We start from the raw sequence: 17,249 nt of genomic DNA on the forward strand, positions 1-17,249 counted from the left end.
ATCTTGCCCAGCCCTGGAGTCCCTCGTGAGACAGCAGGACACCGATTTGGCCACCGATGCAATTATCTGATGTACCTTTAGCCAGGGTGTCCTTATCTCCACAATAGGCAGAACACACAGTGTGTTTGTAGGAGGGCTTGCCAGAGAGGAATGCTGGGAAAAAGGCTGGCACAGAGAAGGAGGGCTCAGGTGGCCAGGCTCTAAGGAACAAAGACAGAGAGAACACTGTCCTGGTCACTAGCAGTGAAGGCCCACAGGAGCCACACAGAGGGACAAATGTCACAGGTCATGGCTGAGAAGACCACAGAGGGAACCCAGATGTGGAATGGGGCTATACTTCAGGATGCTTCGGTGAGTAAGTTTGGTCCTGGGGGGGGGGGGGGCAGAGTGGAATTGGTCTTTCTTTCCTACCTCAGGAGTTTTAGTTCCAATTCTCCACCCAGACATCAAGTAGAGTGGAAATGGGGTAGCAAGGCCCTGTCTCCTCAATGTTGAGGGGCTGTTGGGAGCAAGTTCAGGAGCCAGGAGACCTCTGAGGTCACTTCCCCGATGTTCTTGTGGGTGACTGGAATTGATGTAGGTTTCCAAAGGACATTCTGTTACAGAAACTCCCCCCCACACACACACACACAAACAAACAAAAAAAAACCTAGGTCTTTTCTGATAGTATTGGCCCATGTGGCTGTCAGACCAAAAAATCTCAGTGGTAGTCAAGACCCAGAAGTAAGAGGCTGGCAAATGGCTTTTATTAGGGCGCCAGATTGTCTATGCTTGCAATGAATTGGGAGAGACCTGGAATGAACAGACAGCTGCCAGGTAGGTCCAAGGCTTCCTTTCTCATCACGCCAGAGAAAGGTTTGCTTGATAAATGGCCTCTGAGTGTGGCTGTATGCTGGCTTTGAAGCAGAAAGTAATACTGAAAGACAGCGAAGGTTTCCCCACCCACGGCTTCCATGCCCCGCCCACTTTTCTAGAGAGAAAAACAAGAAGGAAACATCCACTTCCGACAGAGAGGCCATAGTCCTGTGCTCTGGCCGAAGTAGAGTTGCCTGGGATTGACCAACATAGGCAATACTATCTAGTCAATTCCACTGCCACAGCAGCAGCCAACTCTGCTGTCTGAATTCACCACGAGGCAAACATCAATGAGAAAATAACTTCCTCTGTCACCTGGAACGCCGATGCTGACTTCCTGTATAGGATACAGTCAGTGGCAGTTTGGAGTCTTTTGCCCCTCAGGTTACTGCCATAGCTAAAGAGGCAAAGAATGGTCCGATTTCTGTCTCTGCGAGCGATCCTGCCATTTCCAAGTCCCTCCTCTTCGGTTCTGTTTTTGTAGGTGACCTGCCACTGACAACCATGGGGGCTTGTATAAAAACAATGAGACTATCGTGTCCTGTGACTCCATACTTAAAAGCTGTTCAGTTAAGCTAATAGCTGTTCAATGGTTTCCCTCCTCTCACCTCTGCTTGTAAAGTTAGAAAGCTGGGGTTTCTTGAGGAGCTGGCTTCTGGTCCATACCATACCCATCCCCTTTTTCTGCCTGCCCAGTGTCTCACTCCACAAGGAATTCATACAGGGGCCACACACTTTCCACACGCATTCTAGGCAGGCCTCCTGCTGACAGCTGCTCCTCTAGCCACTGAGCTTGCCCTCCGAGTTTCACCGAGTTTCTTCTGACTCAGAAATCCAACCAGAAGTTAATGTGAGGAGACATTATACTGTAACCCTGAAGGAGTAGAGCTGGTTACCTATAAATAAAAAGCCGCTTTCGCTTTTTCGGGTGTCACCTGTCACACATTCAAATGATGTTCTGACAGTCATACTGATTAAAGTGTCAGCTGAATAGATATTTAAGTATTTAAGAAATACAGAGAATTTGTCAAAACCTCAGGAAGAATCTAACAAATCCTTCCTGGGTGCCAAGGAAAATATTTTAAAATGGAACAGAAGTCATCCCCAAGCCAGACACGATTCCCCGCCCACCCCTCACCGGATACTGGGTTCTCTCTGTGGCTCCTGGAAAACCAATCTCTCCATGGTGTCTGGGGTTGAGTGAATCAGAGTATCAAGCTGGGCACTGCCCAGATGAATCCCTCTGTCCCTCCCTGTATTCCATTCTGTCCTCTATGTCCACCTAAACCCCAGGATCTCCATGCCTCTCAAGTCCCAATAGCGGGGTAACTTGAGAGCTCACCCCCAACCCACCAGACACAAACTATCCAGTGTTCCTGGCTCAGCAGTCCCTCCATCCCTGAATTCAACGGAAACTTTGTGTCTGCAGAAGCAGCTAAAGAACTAATTCCTATTTCATGTAAATCAAGGAAGACCTCTCCAGAAGATAACTGATTTGGAAACAGGAAAAAACCTAGGGACTGGGGGCGTGGCTATGTCCCTTGCAGGTTTGAGGCCATGGATTTAATTACCCAACACAGAAAAACCAAAGAGCAGCTCCACTATAGCCCTATTGCAGAGAGCACAATTGTATTGCCAGAGCTGAAAGGGGCAGGTGAGAGAATGGTGGGTGGTCAGATATTGGGCATTAAAATGAGATGAGAGACTAAGTTCTAATGTTCTGAAGCACAGTGGGGTGACCACAGTTACACACACACACACACACACACACACACACACACACACACACACTTATATATACATCTGTGTGTATGTGTGTATATGTATATACATATACACACTTTTTTTTTAATTAAGATCAGAGAATGGGGCTGAAGAAGTGGTTTAGACGTTAAGAACAATTGCTGCTCTTGCAGAGTTACCAGGATTTGGGTCCCCTCACACACAGAATGGTTCATAAGCATCCATAACTCCAGGTCCAGAGGTCTCCATGGCCTCTTTTGACCTCTGAGGGTGCCAGGCACATATGTGGTGCATATACATGCACAAAGGCAAATACACATACACACAAAATAATTAAAAAAATTAATTTCAAAACAGATGACCCAAGAGAATTATTTGGTGTTTTCCCTCACAAAGTAATGATAAATGGTGGAGGGGATGGAGGTGCTGAAGCTCCCACTTGACCATTACCCATTGAATATATGTATCAAATGATCACACAGAAAATTCAAATATACCATCACCCCAACAATAGCAGCGGCATAGTCATTGCGGTGATAATGGCAATGATGATGGTGATTGTAGGGGCTTCCTCTGAAATGTAACCCAAAGGATATTCAAGGGCTTTGTGTCACAATATCCCTTACCACTGTAAGATGGGTGACACCTTCACAGACACTCAGGGTCAACTCGTCTGTCTCTTTCTCATGGTATCTCTATTTGGCAGTAGATGGTATTAGGCCAGGTACAGGAAATGAAAGTCAAACATGAGTTCATTGGCTCCCATTGGCATCTGGAGTGGCATTCGTCTTAAACTGGTGGATTCAGGGGTGCCAGCCCAAGGTTGAGGGTCTCCGAGGCTGCAGCTGTCCCAGAAAAGCCCAGGGACTCCTGAAAGGTGACACCGCCCATCAATGTTCCCATTTTTCTCAGAGTCATGAGGTGCCACATGCACGATCCCAACACCTGTCAGTGTGGGATCTCCTCCCCATTGCCAGCAGCTGCCTGTGACTCTCAGGTCCCCTCCTGTGTCTTCTATGTCCTCAGCTACTTGTGAAGGGGGCCCTCACCTGTCATTTCTCAAAGCAGGGCCTCCAGGACAGCTTGTTTTCCTCTGAAAGTGACAACAGCCTGTACTTCACCTACAGTGGCCAGTCTAACACTCTGGAGGTCAGAGATCTCACCTACCAGGTAGGGGCACATGCCTGAGTTGAGGAGAGAAAAGTGGGCAGGTAACAAAATGTTTGGGGAGAGGAAGGGTAAGCCCAACCTGTAGGTTCCCTAACCCCAAGGATGAAGCTCTGTCTCCCCTGGTGAAGGTGAAGCCCCCACCTTCAGCCAGAGGTGTGGAAAGGGTGGAGGCCCCTGGGAAGATGTTAAGGTTCACTGTGAAGGCCTGCAGGAAATGTCTCTGGAACTCATAACGTGTGTGTGTGTGTGTGTGTGTGTGTGTGTGTGTGTGTGTGTGTGCGTGCACGTGCACGTGTATCATATACACATAATATATGTGTGTACACAACATGCATGTGATATAGCTATTTATATATGATATATGTAAACATTATAGATAGATAGGTAGGTAGATAAATAGACAGGTGATAGTAGGTGGATGGATGGATGGATGGATGGATAGACAGACAGACATATCAAAGGGGCTGGGATGATGGCCCACTCAGTAAAGTGTCTGAGGTACATGCATGAGGGCCTAAGCTCAGATCTCCAGAACACATAGAGGAAAATCTGGCCTGGGAGGCATATTCGGCAGTCCCAGAGCCAGGTGGGTCCATAGATCTCATTCAATTGTTCCAGGTTCAGCAAGAGACCAGGTCTCAAAAGTAAGGTAGAGAACAATTAAGGAAGACAGTACCACTCATCTCTGGCCTCCACACACATATATGCAAGGTGTGTTGGCACCCACAAGTGCAGGAAACACACACAGCAAAACACAGTGTTTCCACATACCCTTTGTGTGGCTTCCCTCAAAGTCAACATCTTGCAAACTACATTGTAATTACCAAAACTAATAAATTAACAATAGGCTCTTAACTAAATGACAGAGTTTATTGAAATTTTATTTTTTGCATCTATCTATCTATCTATCTATCTATCATCTATCATCTATCTATCTAATCTATCTCTACATATATCTCTATCATCTATCTAATCTATCTATATCCATGTAATCTATCATCTATCTATATGGATCTATCTATCTAATCCATCTATATCTATCTATCATCTATATCTATGTAATCTATCATCTATCTATATGTATCTATCTATCATCTATATCTATTTATGGTTTAGTTTATAAAATGTGTTGTTCTATTGCAGATAAAGTATGCAGAATGAAAAGGAAACTATGGGAAGATCTCAGCAATGCCCTTATCAGAATTCAATGACTCCCACTCCCCCACTTCCCCAGGGTAGACTACCTGCTGCCCAAGTAGGATTGTAAAATTCAGAGTCCCAAGCTGGCCTTTTTGTGGATGTGAGCTAGAACAAAGGAATGAGCCATTTTGTAACCTTTCTCTGCTCTGCCATGAGCTGTAAACTGTGTGAGCTTGAGCAAATTCTTTAATTGCTCTGAACAGGGTCTGTGAAACAGACGATGCTAGTACCCATGCCATAGGCTTGCAATGGGATAAATGATGCGGTGTGGTTGTTGTAATGCCTTGCAGGTGGTAAACACTTGCTGTTTTCTGCTATTTCACATTCTTTCTGGTCCCCTTAACTCTAGACTTGAACAGGACACTTGTGGGGTCTCACTGCCATGTTTGGTAGGATCTGTGTGCCTTGAGATCTATTGTGTCTCGGGAGCATGGTGTCTCCCGAGAGAAGATTTATACAAGGCACAGGAGAGCTAAACAGACTCTGCTAATGTTTCCCCACAGGTGGACATCGCCTCTCAGGTGCCTTGGTTTGAACAGTTGGCTCAGTTCAAGATACCTTGGAGGTCTCACAGCAACAAAGACTCCTGTGATCTGGGCATTCAGAATCTGAGCTTCAAAGTGAGGAGTGGGCAGATGCTGGCCATCATAGGAAGCTCAGGTACCAACAGAGGCAGTTGTGGGCAACGGCTCTTCTCCCCCGGGATGCAGAATAGCCTTTGGTCGTGGATCCCGCTTGTAGAACTCTAGGAAAGACAGAGTAAGATGGCAGAGTGACTGAGAACACAGGGTCTGGGTCAGACAGATCTGGGCTCAAATGTCACCTCCTGCATCCACGAACTCCTGGATGTTGCTACTGTTGTGAACCCAGGTGTGACTTTGGTCCACCTGAAGCTGCAGCCGTAGTGTCTGCCTCCTGTTAACACTGTGTTAAGACAAGGTACAGGCAGCTTCAGAACATGATGTCCCTCACAGCCAGACTCGGGTCACGGCCAGACAATGACTCGGCAGGGCCCCGACGCCACTGACCCCTCCACAGTCCCAGCATAACCTTCAACTATCTGCAAAGAGCCAGATCCTCGGGGTGTCTCAGTCAGTCACTTTCACGGGTCAAATCTGAAATTACAGAACCTCAGAGGTGTGAGGGCTTGGAGAATAGTTCATTTTCCTTAGTTTATTCCGCCTTCCTCCCTTCCTGTCTGGAAGCATTTTAGGAAGATTTTCAAATCACCTAGTCCTCCGTACTTCTAGAATGTTCTTTGTGTCAATTCTCATGTAGATACACATGCGTGTGCATTCGCATGCACATGAATGTGCTCTCTCTCTTTCTTACACACACACACACACACACGTGTTCATTTGACAGATAAGAACACTAAATCCAAAAGAGTCGAGCGAGTCTCCTGAAGACACAAATTTAGCTAGAGCTTAGATCTTGCACTTGGTTCTTCCCTGGTTTCCTTTACACGGTATTAGAGAGAGTACTTTATACTTTTTAATTAATCATTTCCAGAAGGAAAGATTACTCAACACTTTGAACATCTGTTCCAAACTTTTACACTCTTCTGATAGAGTTGTTTACTGTCTAACCAAAGATCAAATGGGCTACGATATGTAAACGCACTTTGTAACTGAAACAACATGCACACTCATTCAGGCCCTGTCACCCTGGCCCTGACCCTGTGACTCTTACCTAAACAAGAAAAAACTTGACTTACCATGTCTGGTGGCTTTTCTTGTTGTAGCTGTTTCTGTGGGGCATCCAGGAGACACGTGGGCCGTTACTCAGTCATGACGATGAATACCGGCGAAGACTTGGTCTATACGGTGCTCTAGCCAGCAGCATTCCTGATTTATAATAAGGAAGGTGGAGTTCAGAGAGCCTAAGCAGGAATCATATTGACTAATGTTCCGGTTCAGGCTCAGCTTTGCTTGGCTTCTAAGTTACTTGACTGAAATGGTTGAACCTTTCTTAGAAGGGTTTATTCATTACACTTCCTATGACTTCAAGTACTTTAATTAGTATCACACACCGGGAATATGAATGTACATGCTAGCCATACAAAAGGATTTCCAGTTAATGAAGTTACTGGTGAGGCAACGGCAGCCACATTATAAGGCTCTTGAGTGCCGTGCTCTTTGTTTGCCCAATGCACCAGGTGCCTCTGCTGGAAAGGCTGCCTCCATCTTTTGCCACAGGTTTGCTTAGGAAGTGTGACCTTCCTGCCCTCTGTCAGAGGATCCCCTGGTACCTGTGAATGCTGGCACAGGCTCCTGCACTCGCAGAGGCTGGAGGCAATGTCTGTGGCTGAACAGGGAACAGGGCTGAGGCCTCTCTCTCTCTCTCTGGTTCCTCTTGGGGATATTTTGTTCAACCTAACCTTTCAGGAAGCCTCAATGGCACACACCCAGCAGGCAGGCTACAAGATGCCCCGACTCCGAGCCCCTGGACACTAAGCAAGAGGATCACATCCAAAGACCACTGGGCTCTTGGATTTTGCAGGCAGCATGTGACATGTGTCAAGGTGGACTTGTCATATACTGTCTATAAGCATTTGCCTTGCTTACAAAAGAAAAAGAAGCTATTAATTCCATAAAAGCCTCCACAGTGAGGACACCCAAACCTTTCCTGGGAGAGCCAGGCAGAATATCTCCATCTTGGTGATAGGCGGGTGTTGTCTAAGCTTAAGGAGTGCTCACATTACAGTTTAAATAGTTATAGGAGATCCAGATGGTGGTGTCTGTCACGTGCCTTTAATCCCAGCACTTGGGAGACAGAGGCAGGCAGATCTCTGAGTCTGAGCCAGCCTGGTCTACAGAGTGAGTTTCAGGATAACCAGGGCTACCCAACAAGACCCTGTCACCAAACAACAACCAAGAAATTAGCCCTAGGAGTGAAAACCTCATCAAATGCTTTTGGAGACTAGATCTGATGTGATGCTCTCTCCTCCAAATTAATACACTTTAATACGTTGTTCAGAAGTGAATGAAGGGATAATTTTCCTTTTTTTAAGGAAGAAAAAAAAAGACACTGATTTTTAAAATGGGAAAAGGCTATAGATTAGACACATTTGGATGTTATCCATCAGGCTATTCTTGAGAATGATGTCCCATCTATTACTTACCTGTTATTTTTTTCCTTATATTTCTCAAAGTAGGTTGTAGATTTGGGGATTTTTTGTTGTTGTTGTTGTATTGGGTGTTCTTTTGTTTGTTTCTTTGTTTTTTGAGGCAGGGTTTCTCTGTGTAGCCCTGATTGTCCTGGAGTTTGCTCTGAAGATCAGGCTGGCCTCCAACTCAAAGATCCATGGGCCTCTCTGCCTCCCCAGTGCTGTAATTAAAGGTGTGCACTACCACCACCAGATACCTTGTAGTTTTGAATTCTTCAAAGAATAGGTTATGAGTGGGCTGGAGAGATGGCTCAGTGGTTAAGAGCACTGACTGTTCTTCCAAAGGTCCTGAGTTCAATTCCCAGCAACCACATGGTGGCTCATAACCACCTTGAATGAGATCTTGTGCCCTCTGCTGGCATGCAGGTACAAGACTGTATACATAATAAATAAATAAATAAAATCTTTATTAAAAAAAAAAGATAGGCTATGAATGTTGCAAATTAGTCATTTCCACAAAACCACTTTGGAGCCAAACGATGATGAATGATGAGATGTTGCCAAGGTTTTTTTGTTTGTTTGTTTGTTTGTTTTTTAAGCCAAAAAATGCTACACTTTGCAGTATAATTAGCCCCAGCCTTGCTTGGGAGAAAGCCATTAGTTAGCAGTGGCAGGGAGGAAATGCAGTAGGCACAGCAATAGGCTTGTAGCAGTTGGGATTCCAGCCTTCTTCTATCTGAAACCTCATTGTCAGTGTGTCCCCAGCCACTCAAATTGGCTATGGGAGAAAAGCCTGAAGGTGCACCCGATGGACTGTCCCAGGCAATCTAGTAACAGTGTCCATTTTTCTGGGGCTTGGTTGCTTCTCTAGAGCAGCCCTGGGGTTTGAAGAGTGTGTGGGGAGTGTTAGCTGGCAGACTGGCCCTGCAGAAACTCTGCCCTCAGGGATGTCTCTGGCTTTGCAGGCTGTGGGAGAGCCTCACTACTAGATGTGATCACAGGCAGAGGCCACGGAGGCAAGATGAAATCAGGACAAATCTGGATCAATGGGCAGCCCAGCACGCCCCAGCTCATGAGGAAGTGTGTGGCCCACGTGCGCCAGCATGACCAGCTCCTCCCCAACCTGACTGTCAGAGAGACCCTGGCTTTCATTGCCCAGATACGCCTGCCCAGAAGCTTCTCTCAGGCCCAGCGTGACAAAAGGGTAACCAGTTGGCTGGTGATCCCCGGTGTCTGAAAATGTCCTGCTTTGCCAGAAGACCCAGCCCAGCTGGAATCTAACCACCCCACCTTACATGCCAATGTACTTAGCCCCATGGGTTCCCTTCCCAGACCTTATTAAGTGGGTGATAAATGTGTGTTTGTTTGTGTAAGGGTTTTAGGGTGTATCATGTGTGTGTATGGGGTTGAGGGCGATTATCTGGCCTCTAGTACCCAGTCTTGTTCCCATCCACAACATGTGGTCTGCAGGATGAATCTGCAGGGGGCCAAAAACTGCTGCGGGAAATAAAGTGTGGCCCCCGGAAGCCTGTATGCTAAGCATGTCACCCTCAGGTAGAGGACGTGATTGCGGAGCTGAGGCTGAGGCAGTGTGCCAACACCCGCGTGGGTAATACATATGTGCGTGGGGTGTCTGGGGGCGAGCGCCGGAGAGTGAGCATCGGGGTGCAGCTTCTGTGGAACCCAGGTGAGGGCTGGAAGCCTGACGGGAGGGGGCCGGAGATAGCATCCTGCCTGCCTGACATTGGACTCACCGTGCATGCGATGTCCCCAGGAATCCTCATTCTGGATGAACCCACTTCCGGCCTTGACAGCTTCACTGCCCACAACCTAGTGAGAACCTTGTCCCGCCTGGCCAAAGGCAACAGGCTGGTGCTCATCTCCCTCCACCAGCCTCGCTCTGACATCTTCAGGCTATTTGACCTGGTCCTTTTGATGACATCTGGCACCCCTATCTACCTGGGAGCTGCGCAGCACATGGTGCAGTACTTCACAGAAATTGGCTACCCTTGTCCTCGCTACAGCAACCCGGCTGACTTCTATGGTGAGTAAGCAAGGCCAGTAGCCCTGTAACCTGGTGCACAGCCATTTGCCAACATCCCTCCCCCAAGCAAAACAAAAGAAAATGGAACTAAGGAACAAAACAACAAACTACTTACTGGGGAAAAGATAGCAGAGACACTGTTATGCATGCCTCAGATGAGGAGGAGTCAGGAAGGAGTGGTAGCATACAGAAGGGAAACTAGTCAGTTTGCCAGGATCAGATCTTCTGACAGATTGCTCCTCTGTGCAGGACAGGTTAGGAATGGGTAGAAGTTTGCAGATGGGTGGGGTGGAGCCGTAATCCAGGAAGTCTTGGATCAGTTTGTAGCAGGGGGAAAAAAAAAATATATATAATATATATATATATATATATATATGTATATATTACACACACACCCTTGTGTTCCACAGAGGCAGGTAGCATAGGAAAAAGGGCCCAGGGCAGGGCCAGTGAGTCTCTGAATATAGACTGCTTGATTGGTCACTGCCTTACCTTTCTTTGGGGTCCCAGGCACTCATTAGTCCATGAAGAACACCAATGAACCACGTCATGGGGAGCAATGGCCTTTTCAGGATATCTGCCTATAACCACCCCCCCCCACAAGAGTGCTGAGGAATAGCTTGGCTGCCCAACAAGTGACCATTGTATCAGAGCCCAGGCAAGCAGCACCTATAGCCAGCTCTCTAGATGACCAATAACCCCAGGTTCTTCTTAGGATGGCAAAGTGCCCACCTTCATGGTATCTCCAAGGTCAGTTCTGTCTTTGCATATTAACTGAGGAACCTTACCCCTGGCCTACTGTGCTTGAGCATTGCTGTGGGGGAACAACCAAAGCTCTCACAGGTGTACCTGGCCCTCAGCCTTGACTCCTGGCCATGCCACCCACACGGTCATTCCAGCATCCTCAGCTACCCGGAGGAAAGGCCATTCTCTTGGCTCCCTTCCCTGCCCTGGGAACTCATGCTCTCAGTGAACTCCCATAGAGGTCACCTCTCCTCCCCATGTTCTGGTTGCCATCCTGACTTCCTGACCAATGTCCTCAGATAAGAGGGCAGAGGACAGCTGCCAACCTGGACATCAGGGGAAGTTTGAAGTGAGCCTGGGAGGGTTACCCAAAACCTAGTGTCCATGGGAGACTTGAAAACTAATGTTATTATTTGGAGGGATAGGGGTCTTGTCTACTAGGCTGGGGCAGGTGGCTGCCATTAATCTAGGATGCAGGAGCTGCTCACATGGAGTCCAGAGTGCCCAGCAAATGTGACATTTGAGCTGTAGCCTGCACAGAGGGAACCTGTGTGGTTCACAGTGTCCCTCCCGCAAATGATGTTTTCTTGTGTTGTGCAATGAAAGCAGAAGAGGGAGAATAGTGAACAATAGACCCCAACCGTACACAGTCCTAGAGTCAGTCTTCAGGGGATAAGATGGTCCTAGCTGTGACTGCTAGACCTGTCCCTTTCTGGCATTGCAGGGACATTGGAGGGAGGGCAGAGCCGTGTGAGAGGAGGGCTGCAGGGTGGGACTGCCACATGCAGTGTGGCATCTTCTCAGATTCAAAAGGTGGTTCTTAGTGACTTGGCTCCCCAACTGGGTGGGCTGCCCTAGACTCCCCCAGGGCAAAGCTTAGCATGGGCAGTGGGAGCACTGTACTTGGCTGGTTGCCAGTGCCCTGACCACTTGCAAGATCAAGTTATGAATTCACAACAACAGGCAAATGTATATACAGCTGGAGTTAGAACCATTATAGTCCCATGATGAGGCACCTGGCCCTAAGGGCAACTGCCCACTCTAGGAACATCCCTGGGATGAGTCTGGGGGTGGGACTAGGGCTGGGGCCAGCTCTGCTACTGGCCACTTCATGATCTATAGTCCAACTGAGGCACTGCTTATATGATCAAATCAAGTAGAGTAAGGGAATCAGGTCTCTCTGCCTCTCTTTTTCTGACCATTGCGTCAGAGTTCCTTCCCAGACGGTGGGGAGAGTTTCCAGGGACCAGGTCACCTATGGCCCTGCATCTTCTTCTTGCAGTGGACTTGACTAGCATTGACAGGCGCAGCAAAGAACAGGAGATGGCCACCATGGAAAAGGCTCGGTCACTTGCAGACTTGTTTCTAGAGAAAGTGCAAGGCTTTGATGACTTTCTGTGGAAAGCAGAGACGAAGGAACTGGACACGGTTACCTATACAGTCAGGTACAGTGGGTCAGCTGCCTGAGTGGGAAGTTCCCTGGGGTGGGGCCCCCTAATATGACCACATACTGTTTCCCAACAGCCGGACCCTCCCAGGGGACACAGACTGTGGGACTGCTGCTAAGATGCCTGGAATGATACAACAGTTCACCACCCTCATCCGGTAAATGTCTTTTTTTTTTTTTTTTTTGTCCCCCTGTTTCCCCATGCCTTTGAGTATCAAAGTAAAACATTCCCATTGAAGGGGAATTCAAGTGAGGGAGCTAGCAGTAAAACTGTTTGAAAGCCAGCATGCCTAGGACCAGCCTAGCCTTCCTGTGACACGGAGCATTCCTGATAATCTTACTGTCTAAACAAAAATAAAATCGTATTAGTAGCAATCATCATGGAAACAGCCATGTAAGCTATATAAGAAACTCAGACCTGGGAAGGGCAGAGTCCCTGTTGTACCACGCTCACTGAAAGCTAGGTGCACCCACCACACCTGTCTTTTTGTGGGGGAGGGGTGCAGGGGGAGGGGGTTCTGCACATGGGAGCAGGCCCATGTATTGTTTAGGAGTCAGCTATTCAAACCAAAAGTCATTTCCTGTCTGCCTCTGATTAAAGTATTGTGGTTTAGCCTCTCATTTAGCCCAGTCTATTTGGATGGTCTCTTCACTGGGGGGCTTTCACCATTATGAGACACACTGTGGCCAACGTCTTTATGACATACTTGATTTTTCCCTGTAAGTAAACTTGTTACTGATGACAAAAAGCAACCATTCACTGTGTGTGGCGGTGCATGTCTGAAATGCCAGTACTGCAGAGGAGATGACACAAGAGGACACTCACGTTCAAGGCCACCCTGAGCTGTATAACTACAGACCCTGACTCAAAACTGAAACAGGGAGGACACCTCCCAGATAATAGTCATATATTCAGTGACCGGTTTTTGTCAGTTCTTACTTATTTGTCACACTCTGTGGTGGGTATTACAGTCCACGTTTGGCACATGAGGAAATAAGGTTTCTGGCAATGATATGGCATTCCTAAGGCATGTTGTTCCTTTGACACTCCTTTTTCCTTTCTTTAAAGTCGTCAGATTTCCAACGACTTCCGAGACCTGCCCACCCTGCTCATCCACGGGGCAGAAGCCTGCCTGATGTCTCTCATCATCGGGTTCCTTTACTATGGCCATGACACCAAGCCACTGTCCTTCATGGACACATCAGCCCTCTTATTCATGATAGGAGCTCTCATCCCTTTCAATGTCATTCTGGATGTCGTCTCCAAATGTGAGTGTCACCTCCTCTCCTCACCGAACTGTGGTGCAGCTGGACAGAAGATGTCTGTAGCTAGACAGGGGGCCTCAGCCTCACCCTGTACTGGTCTGAGGCTGACCCCTGTGTTTCTTCCAGGACCTTGGGATAATGGCCTTGTGGAACTATTTCATCATGCCTGTGTGATTAATGTGGCAATTATTTTAAAAGTGCACATTAATATTAGCGTGCAATGAAAACAAATCGCAGTGTCTTAGCTGTTCCCATCCAAACAGGGTTTATGCTTGGCAGCAACTTGCTGCAATACCTGGGGAGCCTGTGGAACACCTGGAGTAGGGTGGCATCACCATGTCTGTAACTTACAAAGCATATGAACAAATTCAGAAAGCATAACTGCACACACACACACACACACACACACACACACACACACACACACACACACACACACAGTGTCGGGGATTGAAGCTCTAGCTCTGTTCATGCTAGGAAAGTGTTCTGCCAGGGAATACACACCAGCTTCATATCACTGTTTTCAATGGTATATTACAAGAGACGAATGGCATTACAAGAGGTGTAACATCGGTAATAATATAGATGACTTTGACTCATTCATCTCCTTCTCCTCCTCCATCTTTAGGTCATTCGGAGCGGTCGATGCTGTACTACGAGCTGGAAGACGGGCTGTACACCACTGGTCCATACTTCTTTGCCAAGGTCAGGGCAGAGAACAGGGGCTGCAGGGCATTGTGCAGACATGTTCTCTGTGGCTACAGATACCGTATTCTCTAGAAGCGTTCCAGAGGCTTGCTAGTCATTAAATGGTCCACAGAAAGACGGGGGCAGAGAAATAAAAATAGTAACTTTTCTGGGCAGCCAGAACCAAGAGGGAGCAGTGGGCAACGACTAGTGATACTTTATGTCCCCAGAGCCTCTGAGTAAGCCAGACAGGTGTTTCAGGAAGAGGCTCAGTGAGGCTATATGACTCTCACAAAGCCACACAGCTGCCAGGTCTGGGCAGGAAGTGTGGAGAATCGAGCCAGGTCTTAGCAGAGCATATACCAGCTGCCTCCATGGAGCGCAACTCTGAGATTTTCCTGCAGTAGAAGCCCAAGGAGAGGTCAGGTTCATGGGTCTTACCTGTAGAGTGCTCCCTGGGGTCAGGGTCCTCTTCTCTCAGTGGAGTGCTCCCCAGGGTCAGGGTCCTTCTCTCCCACTAGAGTGCTCCCTAGGGCCAGGGTCCTCCTCTCCCAGCAGAGGGCTCCCCAGGGCCAGGGTCCTCCTCTCCCAGCAGAGGGCTCCCTAGGGCCAGGGTCCTCCTCTCCCAGCAGAGTGCTCCCCAGGGCCAGGGTCCTCCTCTCCCAGCAGAGTACTCCCCAGGGCCAGGGTCCTCCTCTCCCAGCAGAGTGCTCCCCAGGGTCAGGGTCCTCCTCTCCCAGCAAAGGATCCTTCACCGTGAAGGAACGCCAGCATCCTAGGAGCTGCTGCTCCTTAAAACATCTTCAGATAATAGAAATGCTGGTGTTGGCTCCATATCCTAGCGAGGGCTGTGCTTTGCAGGTCCTGGGTGAGTTGCCTGAGCACTGTGCCTACGTCATCATGTATGGGATGCCCATCTACTGGCTGACCAACCTGCGGCCGGTCCCTGAGCTCTTCTTCCTGCACTTCATGCTGGTGTGGTTGGTGGTCTTCTGCTGCAGGGCCATGGCTCTGGCTGCCTCTGCATTGCTGCCCACCTTCCACATGTCCTCCTTCTTCTGCAACGCTCTCTACAATTCCTTCTACCTTACCGCGGGCTTCATGATAAACCTGGAGAACATGTGGACAGGTGAGGGCTGTCCCCTTGCCTTGCCCGGGCATCTGTAGGCCTCTATGGCTGGTTAAGTCCTCATCTAGAGGTGAAGGTTCATCAGTTAGGCATTTCTCCGTGCCTTTGCCAGCTGCACTGCAGGCTGGGGGATACTGGATGCTTCCCCACAGCCCTCGCATATTCCCAGAAGTCACCCTGACTCCCTCCCTCACCACATCCACCAAGGAGCCAGGCCTGAGATACCCCCTTGGTTTTATCACAGCCCTGGCCCTCATCATTGAACCCTGTGCCACCCGTAATAGTCTGGTCTCTAGGTGGCCTTCTCAGTGTTCAGCTAGGCAGAGTGAGCTTTCTGAGGGATGAGTTCCTGTCCCTCTTTGTTCAAAACCTCTCAGAGCTGCTGGCTCCCTGGTGTCCCCCCCCCCAACTCTTGTGAAGCCTCCAGCGCCTCTACCTCTCATCAGGGAACCTATGGGGCCTCTCTTCTACACTTACCATTGCCCAGCACTATCTCCTCAGTCAGCCTTTCCTGACATCCAGGCAGGGCTTGCAGCTCCACCAACTTCCAGCAGAGTGCTCCCCGGGGTCAGGGCCCTCCTCTCCCAGCAGAGTGCTCCCCGGGGTCAGGATTCTTGTCTCCCAGCAGAGTGGTTCCCAGAGTTAGGGTCCTCCTCTCCCAACAGAACGTTCCCCAGGGTCTGGGTCTGTGGTGCGGGGCTGGCTGACGTACGCAGCATAATGCAATGACTGTCTAGAATTGGTACGGATCAAGCGTGTGATCAAGGCTGCTCCTGGGCCTCCTTGGCATAGTGTCCTCAGCCACAGGCATTACTCCTTTCTTTGCTCCCTTGTCTCCTCTGTCCCCCGATCCTCTGAGGACTCTTCTCCTGGCCCCAGCCAGCATGAGTCCTCTCTGCAGGAGCTGCTGGAGACTTAGGCAGGGCGTCCTAAGTCCTAAGACATGGAGGCAGAGACAGTGTGACTAACCGAGCTTTGCTGTCCGTGCGTCTTCAGTACCCGCGTGGATTTCCAAGCTGTCCTTCCTCCGCTGGTGCTTTTCCGGGCTGATGCAGATTCAGTTCAATGGATACCCTTACACGGTGCAGATCGGCAACCTCACCTTCTCAGTTCCCGGAGACCAGGTGAGTAGTGAAGGCTGGGAATTCTCAATCCAAGTGCTACCGAGGGGACGGCATCCATGGGAACTCACCAAGTGTCGTCCGCATCTGCAGATGGTCACGACCATGGACCTGAACTCGCACCCGCTCTACGCTATCTACCTCATCGTCATTGGCATCAGCTGTGGCTTCCTGTTCCTGTACTATCTGTCCTTGAAGTTCATCAAACAGAAGTCAATTCAAGACTGGTGATGCTTACCCAGGCTTGCTCCCGCTGGCGGGACCCTTCTCCCCGGGCTGGCTGCCTCCTGCGGAGCCCACTGAGGACAAAGATGACACATAACTCAGCATCAGCCGCCCCTTGGCGCTGCAGTGGCACAGGTCAGCCACAGGATGGCAGTAGAATAAAGACAGTTGAAAGGGATTTCTGATCACGGGCCTGGGCTTGTGATGAAAAAAGAAAAAAGAAAAAAAACAAGAAAACAACCAAAAAACAGGGACTTGGTGGTACCTGCAATGTTGCTCATTTATTTCCGTTGGTTATTTCTTTATATAAGCAATCCAGTAATGAATGGGAACCAGTTAGATACAAATTGAGTAGCCAGGCTATGCAGAAATTTCTGGAACCAAGAGAGAATGGTGGTTTCACAGCAAAATGTTCAGTTTATGTCTCACCGTCTTTATCTCGCAGCTTTAACGCATCCGGTGTTAAAGCACTCACAATACAGAAGGTGACCTAAAACAGACTAGCGAAA

General features: G+C 48.7%; 1 protein-coding gene across 2 annotated transcripts; it reads left to right on the forward strand.

Moving 5' to 3' along the window:
- The first annotated feature begins 288 nt into the window (after positions 1 to 288).
- Positions 289 to 16,746, forward strand: Abcg8 (ATP binding cassette subfamily G member 8). 2 transcript variants are annotated; one of them, XM_027417941.2, is made up of 13 exons: positions 289 to 351; positions 3,664 to 3,768; positions 5,472 to 5,628; positions 9,043 to 9,281; positions 9,632 to 9,764; positions 9,852 to 10,121; positions 12,148 to 12,310; positions 12,390 to 12,470; positions 13,382 to 13,581; positions 14,207 to 14,283; positions 15,127 to 15,394; positions 16,391 to 16,518; positions 16,609 to 16,746. In XM_027417941.2, the coding sequence occupies exons 1-13, from the start codon at positions 289 to 291 to the stop codon at positions 16,744 to 16,746; spliced, it is 2,022 nt and encodes a 673-aa protein (XP_027273742.2). The 2 variants fall into 2 exon arrangements, with proteins under 2 accessions (XP_027273742.2, XP_027273743.2); XM_027417942.2 differs by having other exon boundaries at positions 3,667 to 3,768.
- Positions 16,747 to 17,249: the final 503 nt, after the last annotated feature.

This window comes from Cricetulus griseus, chromosome 5, assembly GCF_003668045.3.
Source record: "Cricetulus griseus strain 17A/GY chromosome 5, alternate assembly CriGri-PICRH-1.0, whole genome shotgun sequence".
Lineage (NCBI taxonomy): Eukaryota > Metazoa > Chordata > Mammalia > Rodentia > Cricetidae > Cricetulus > Cricetulus griseus.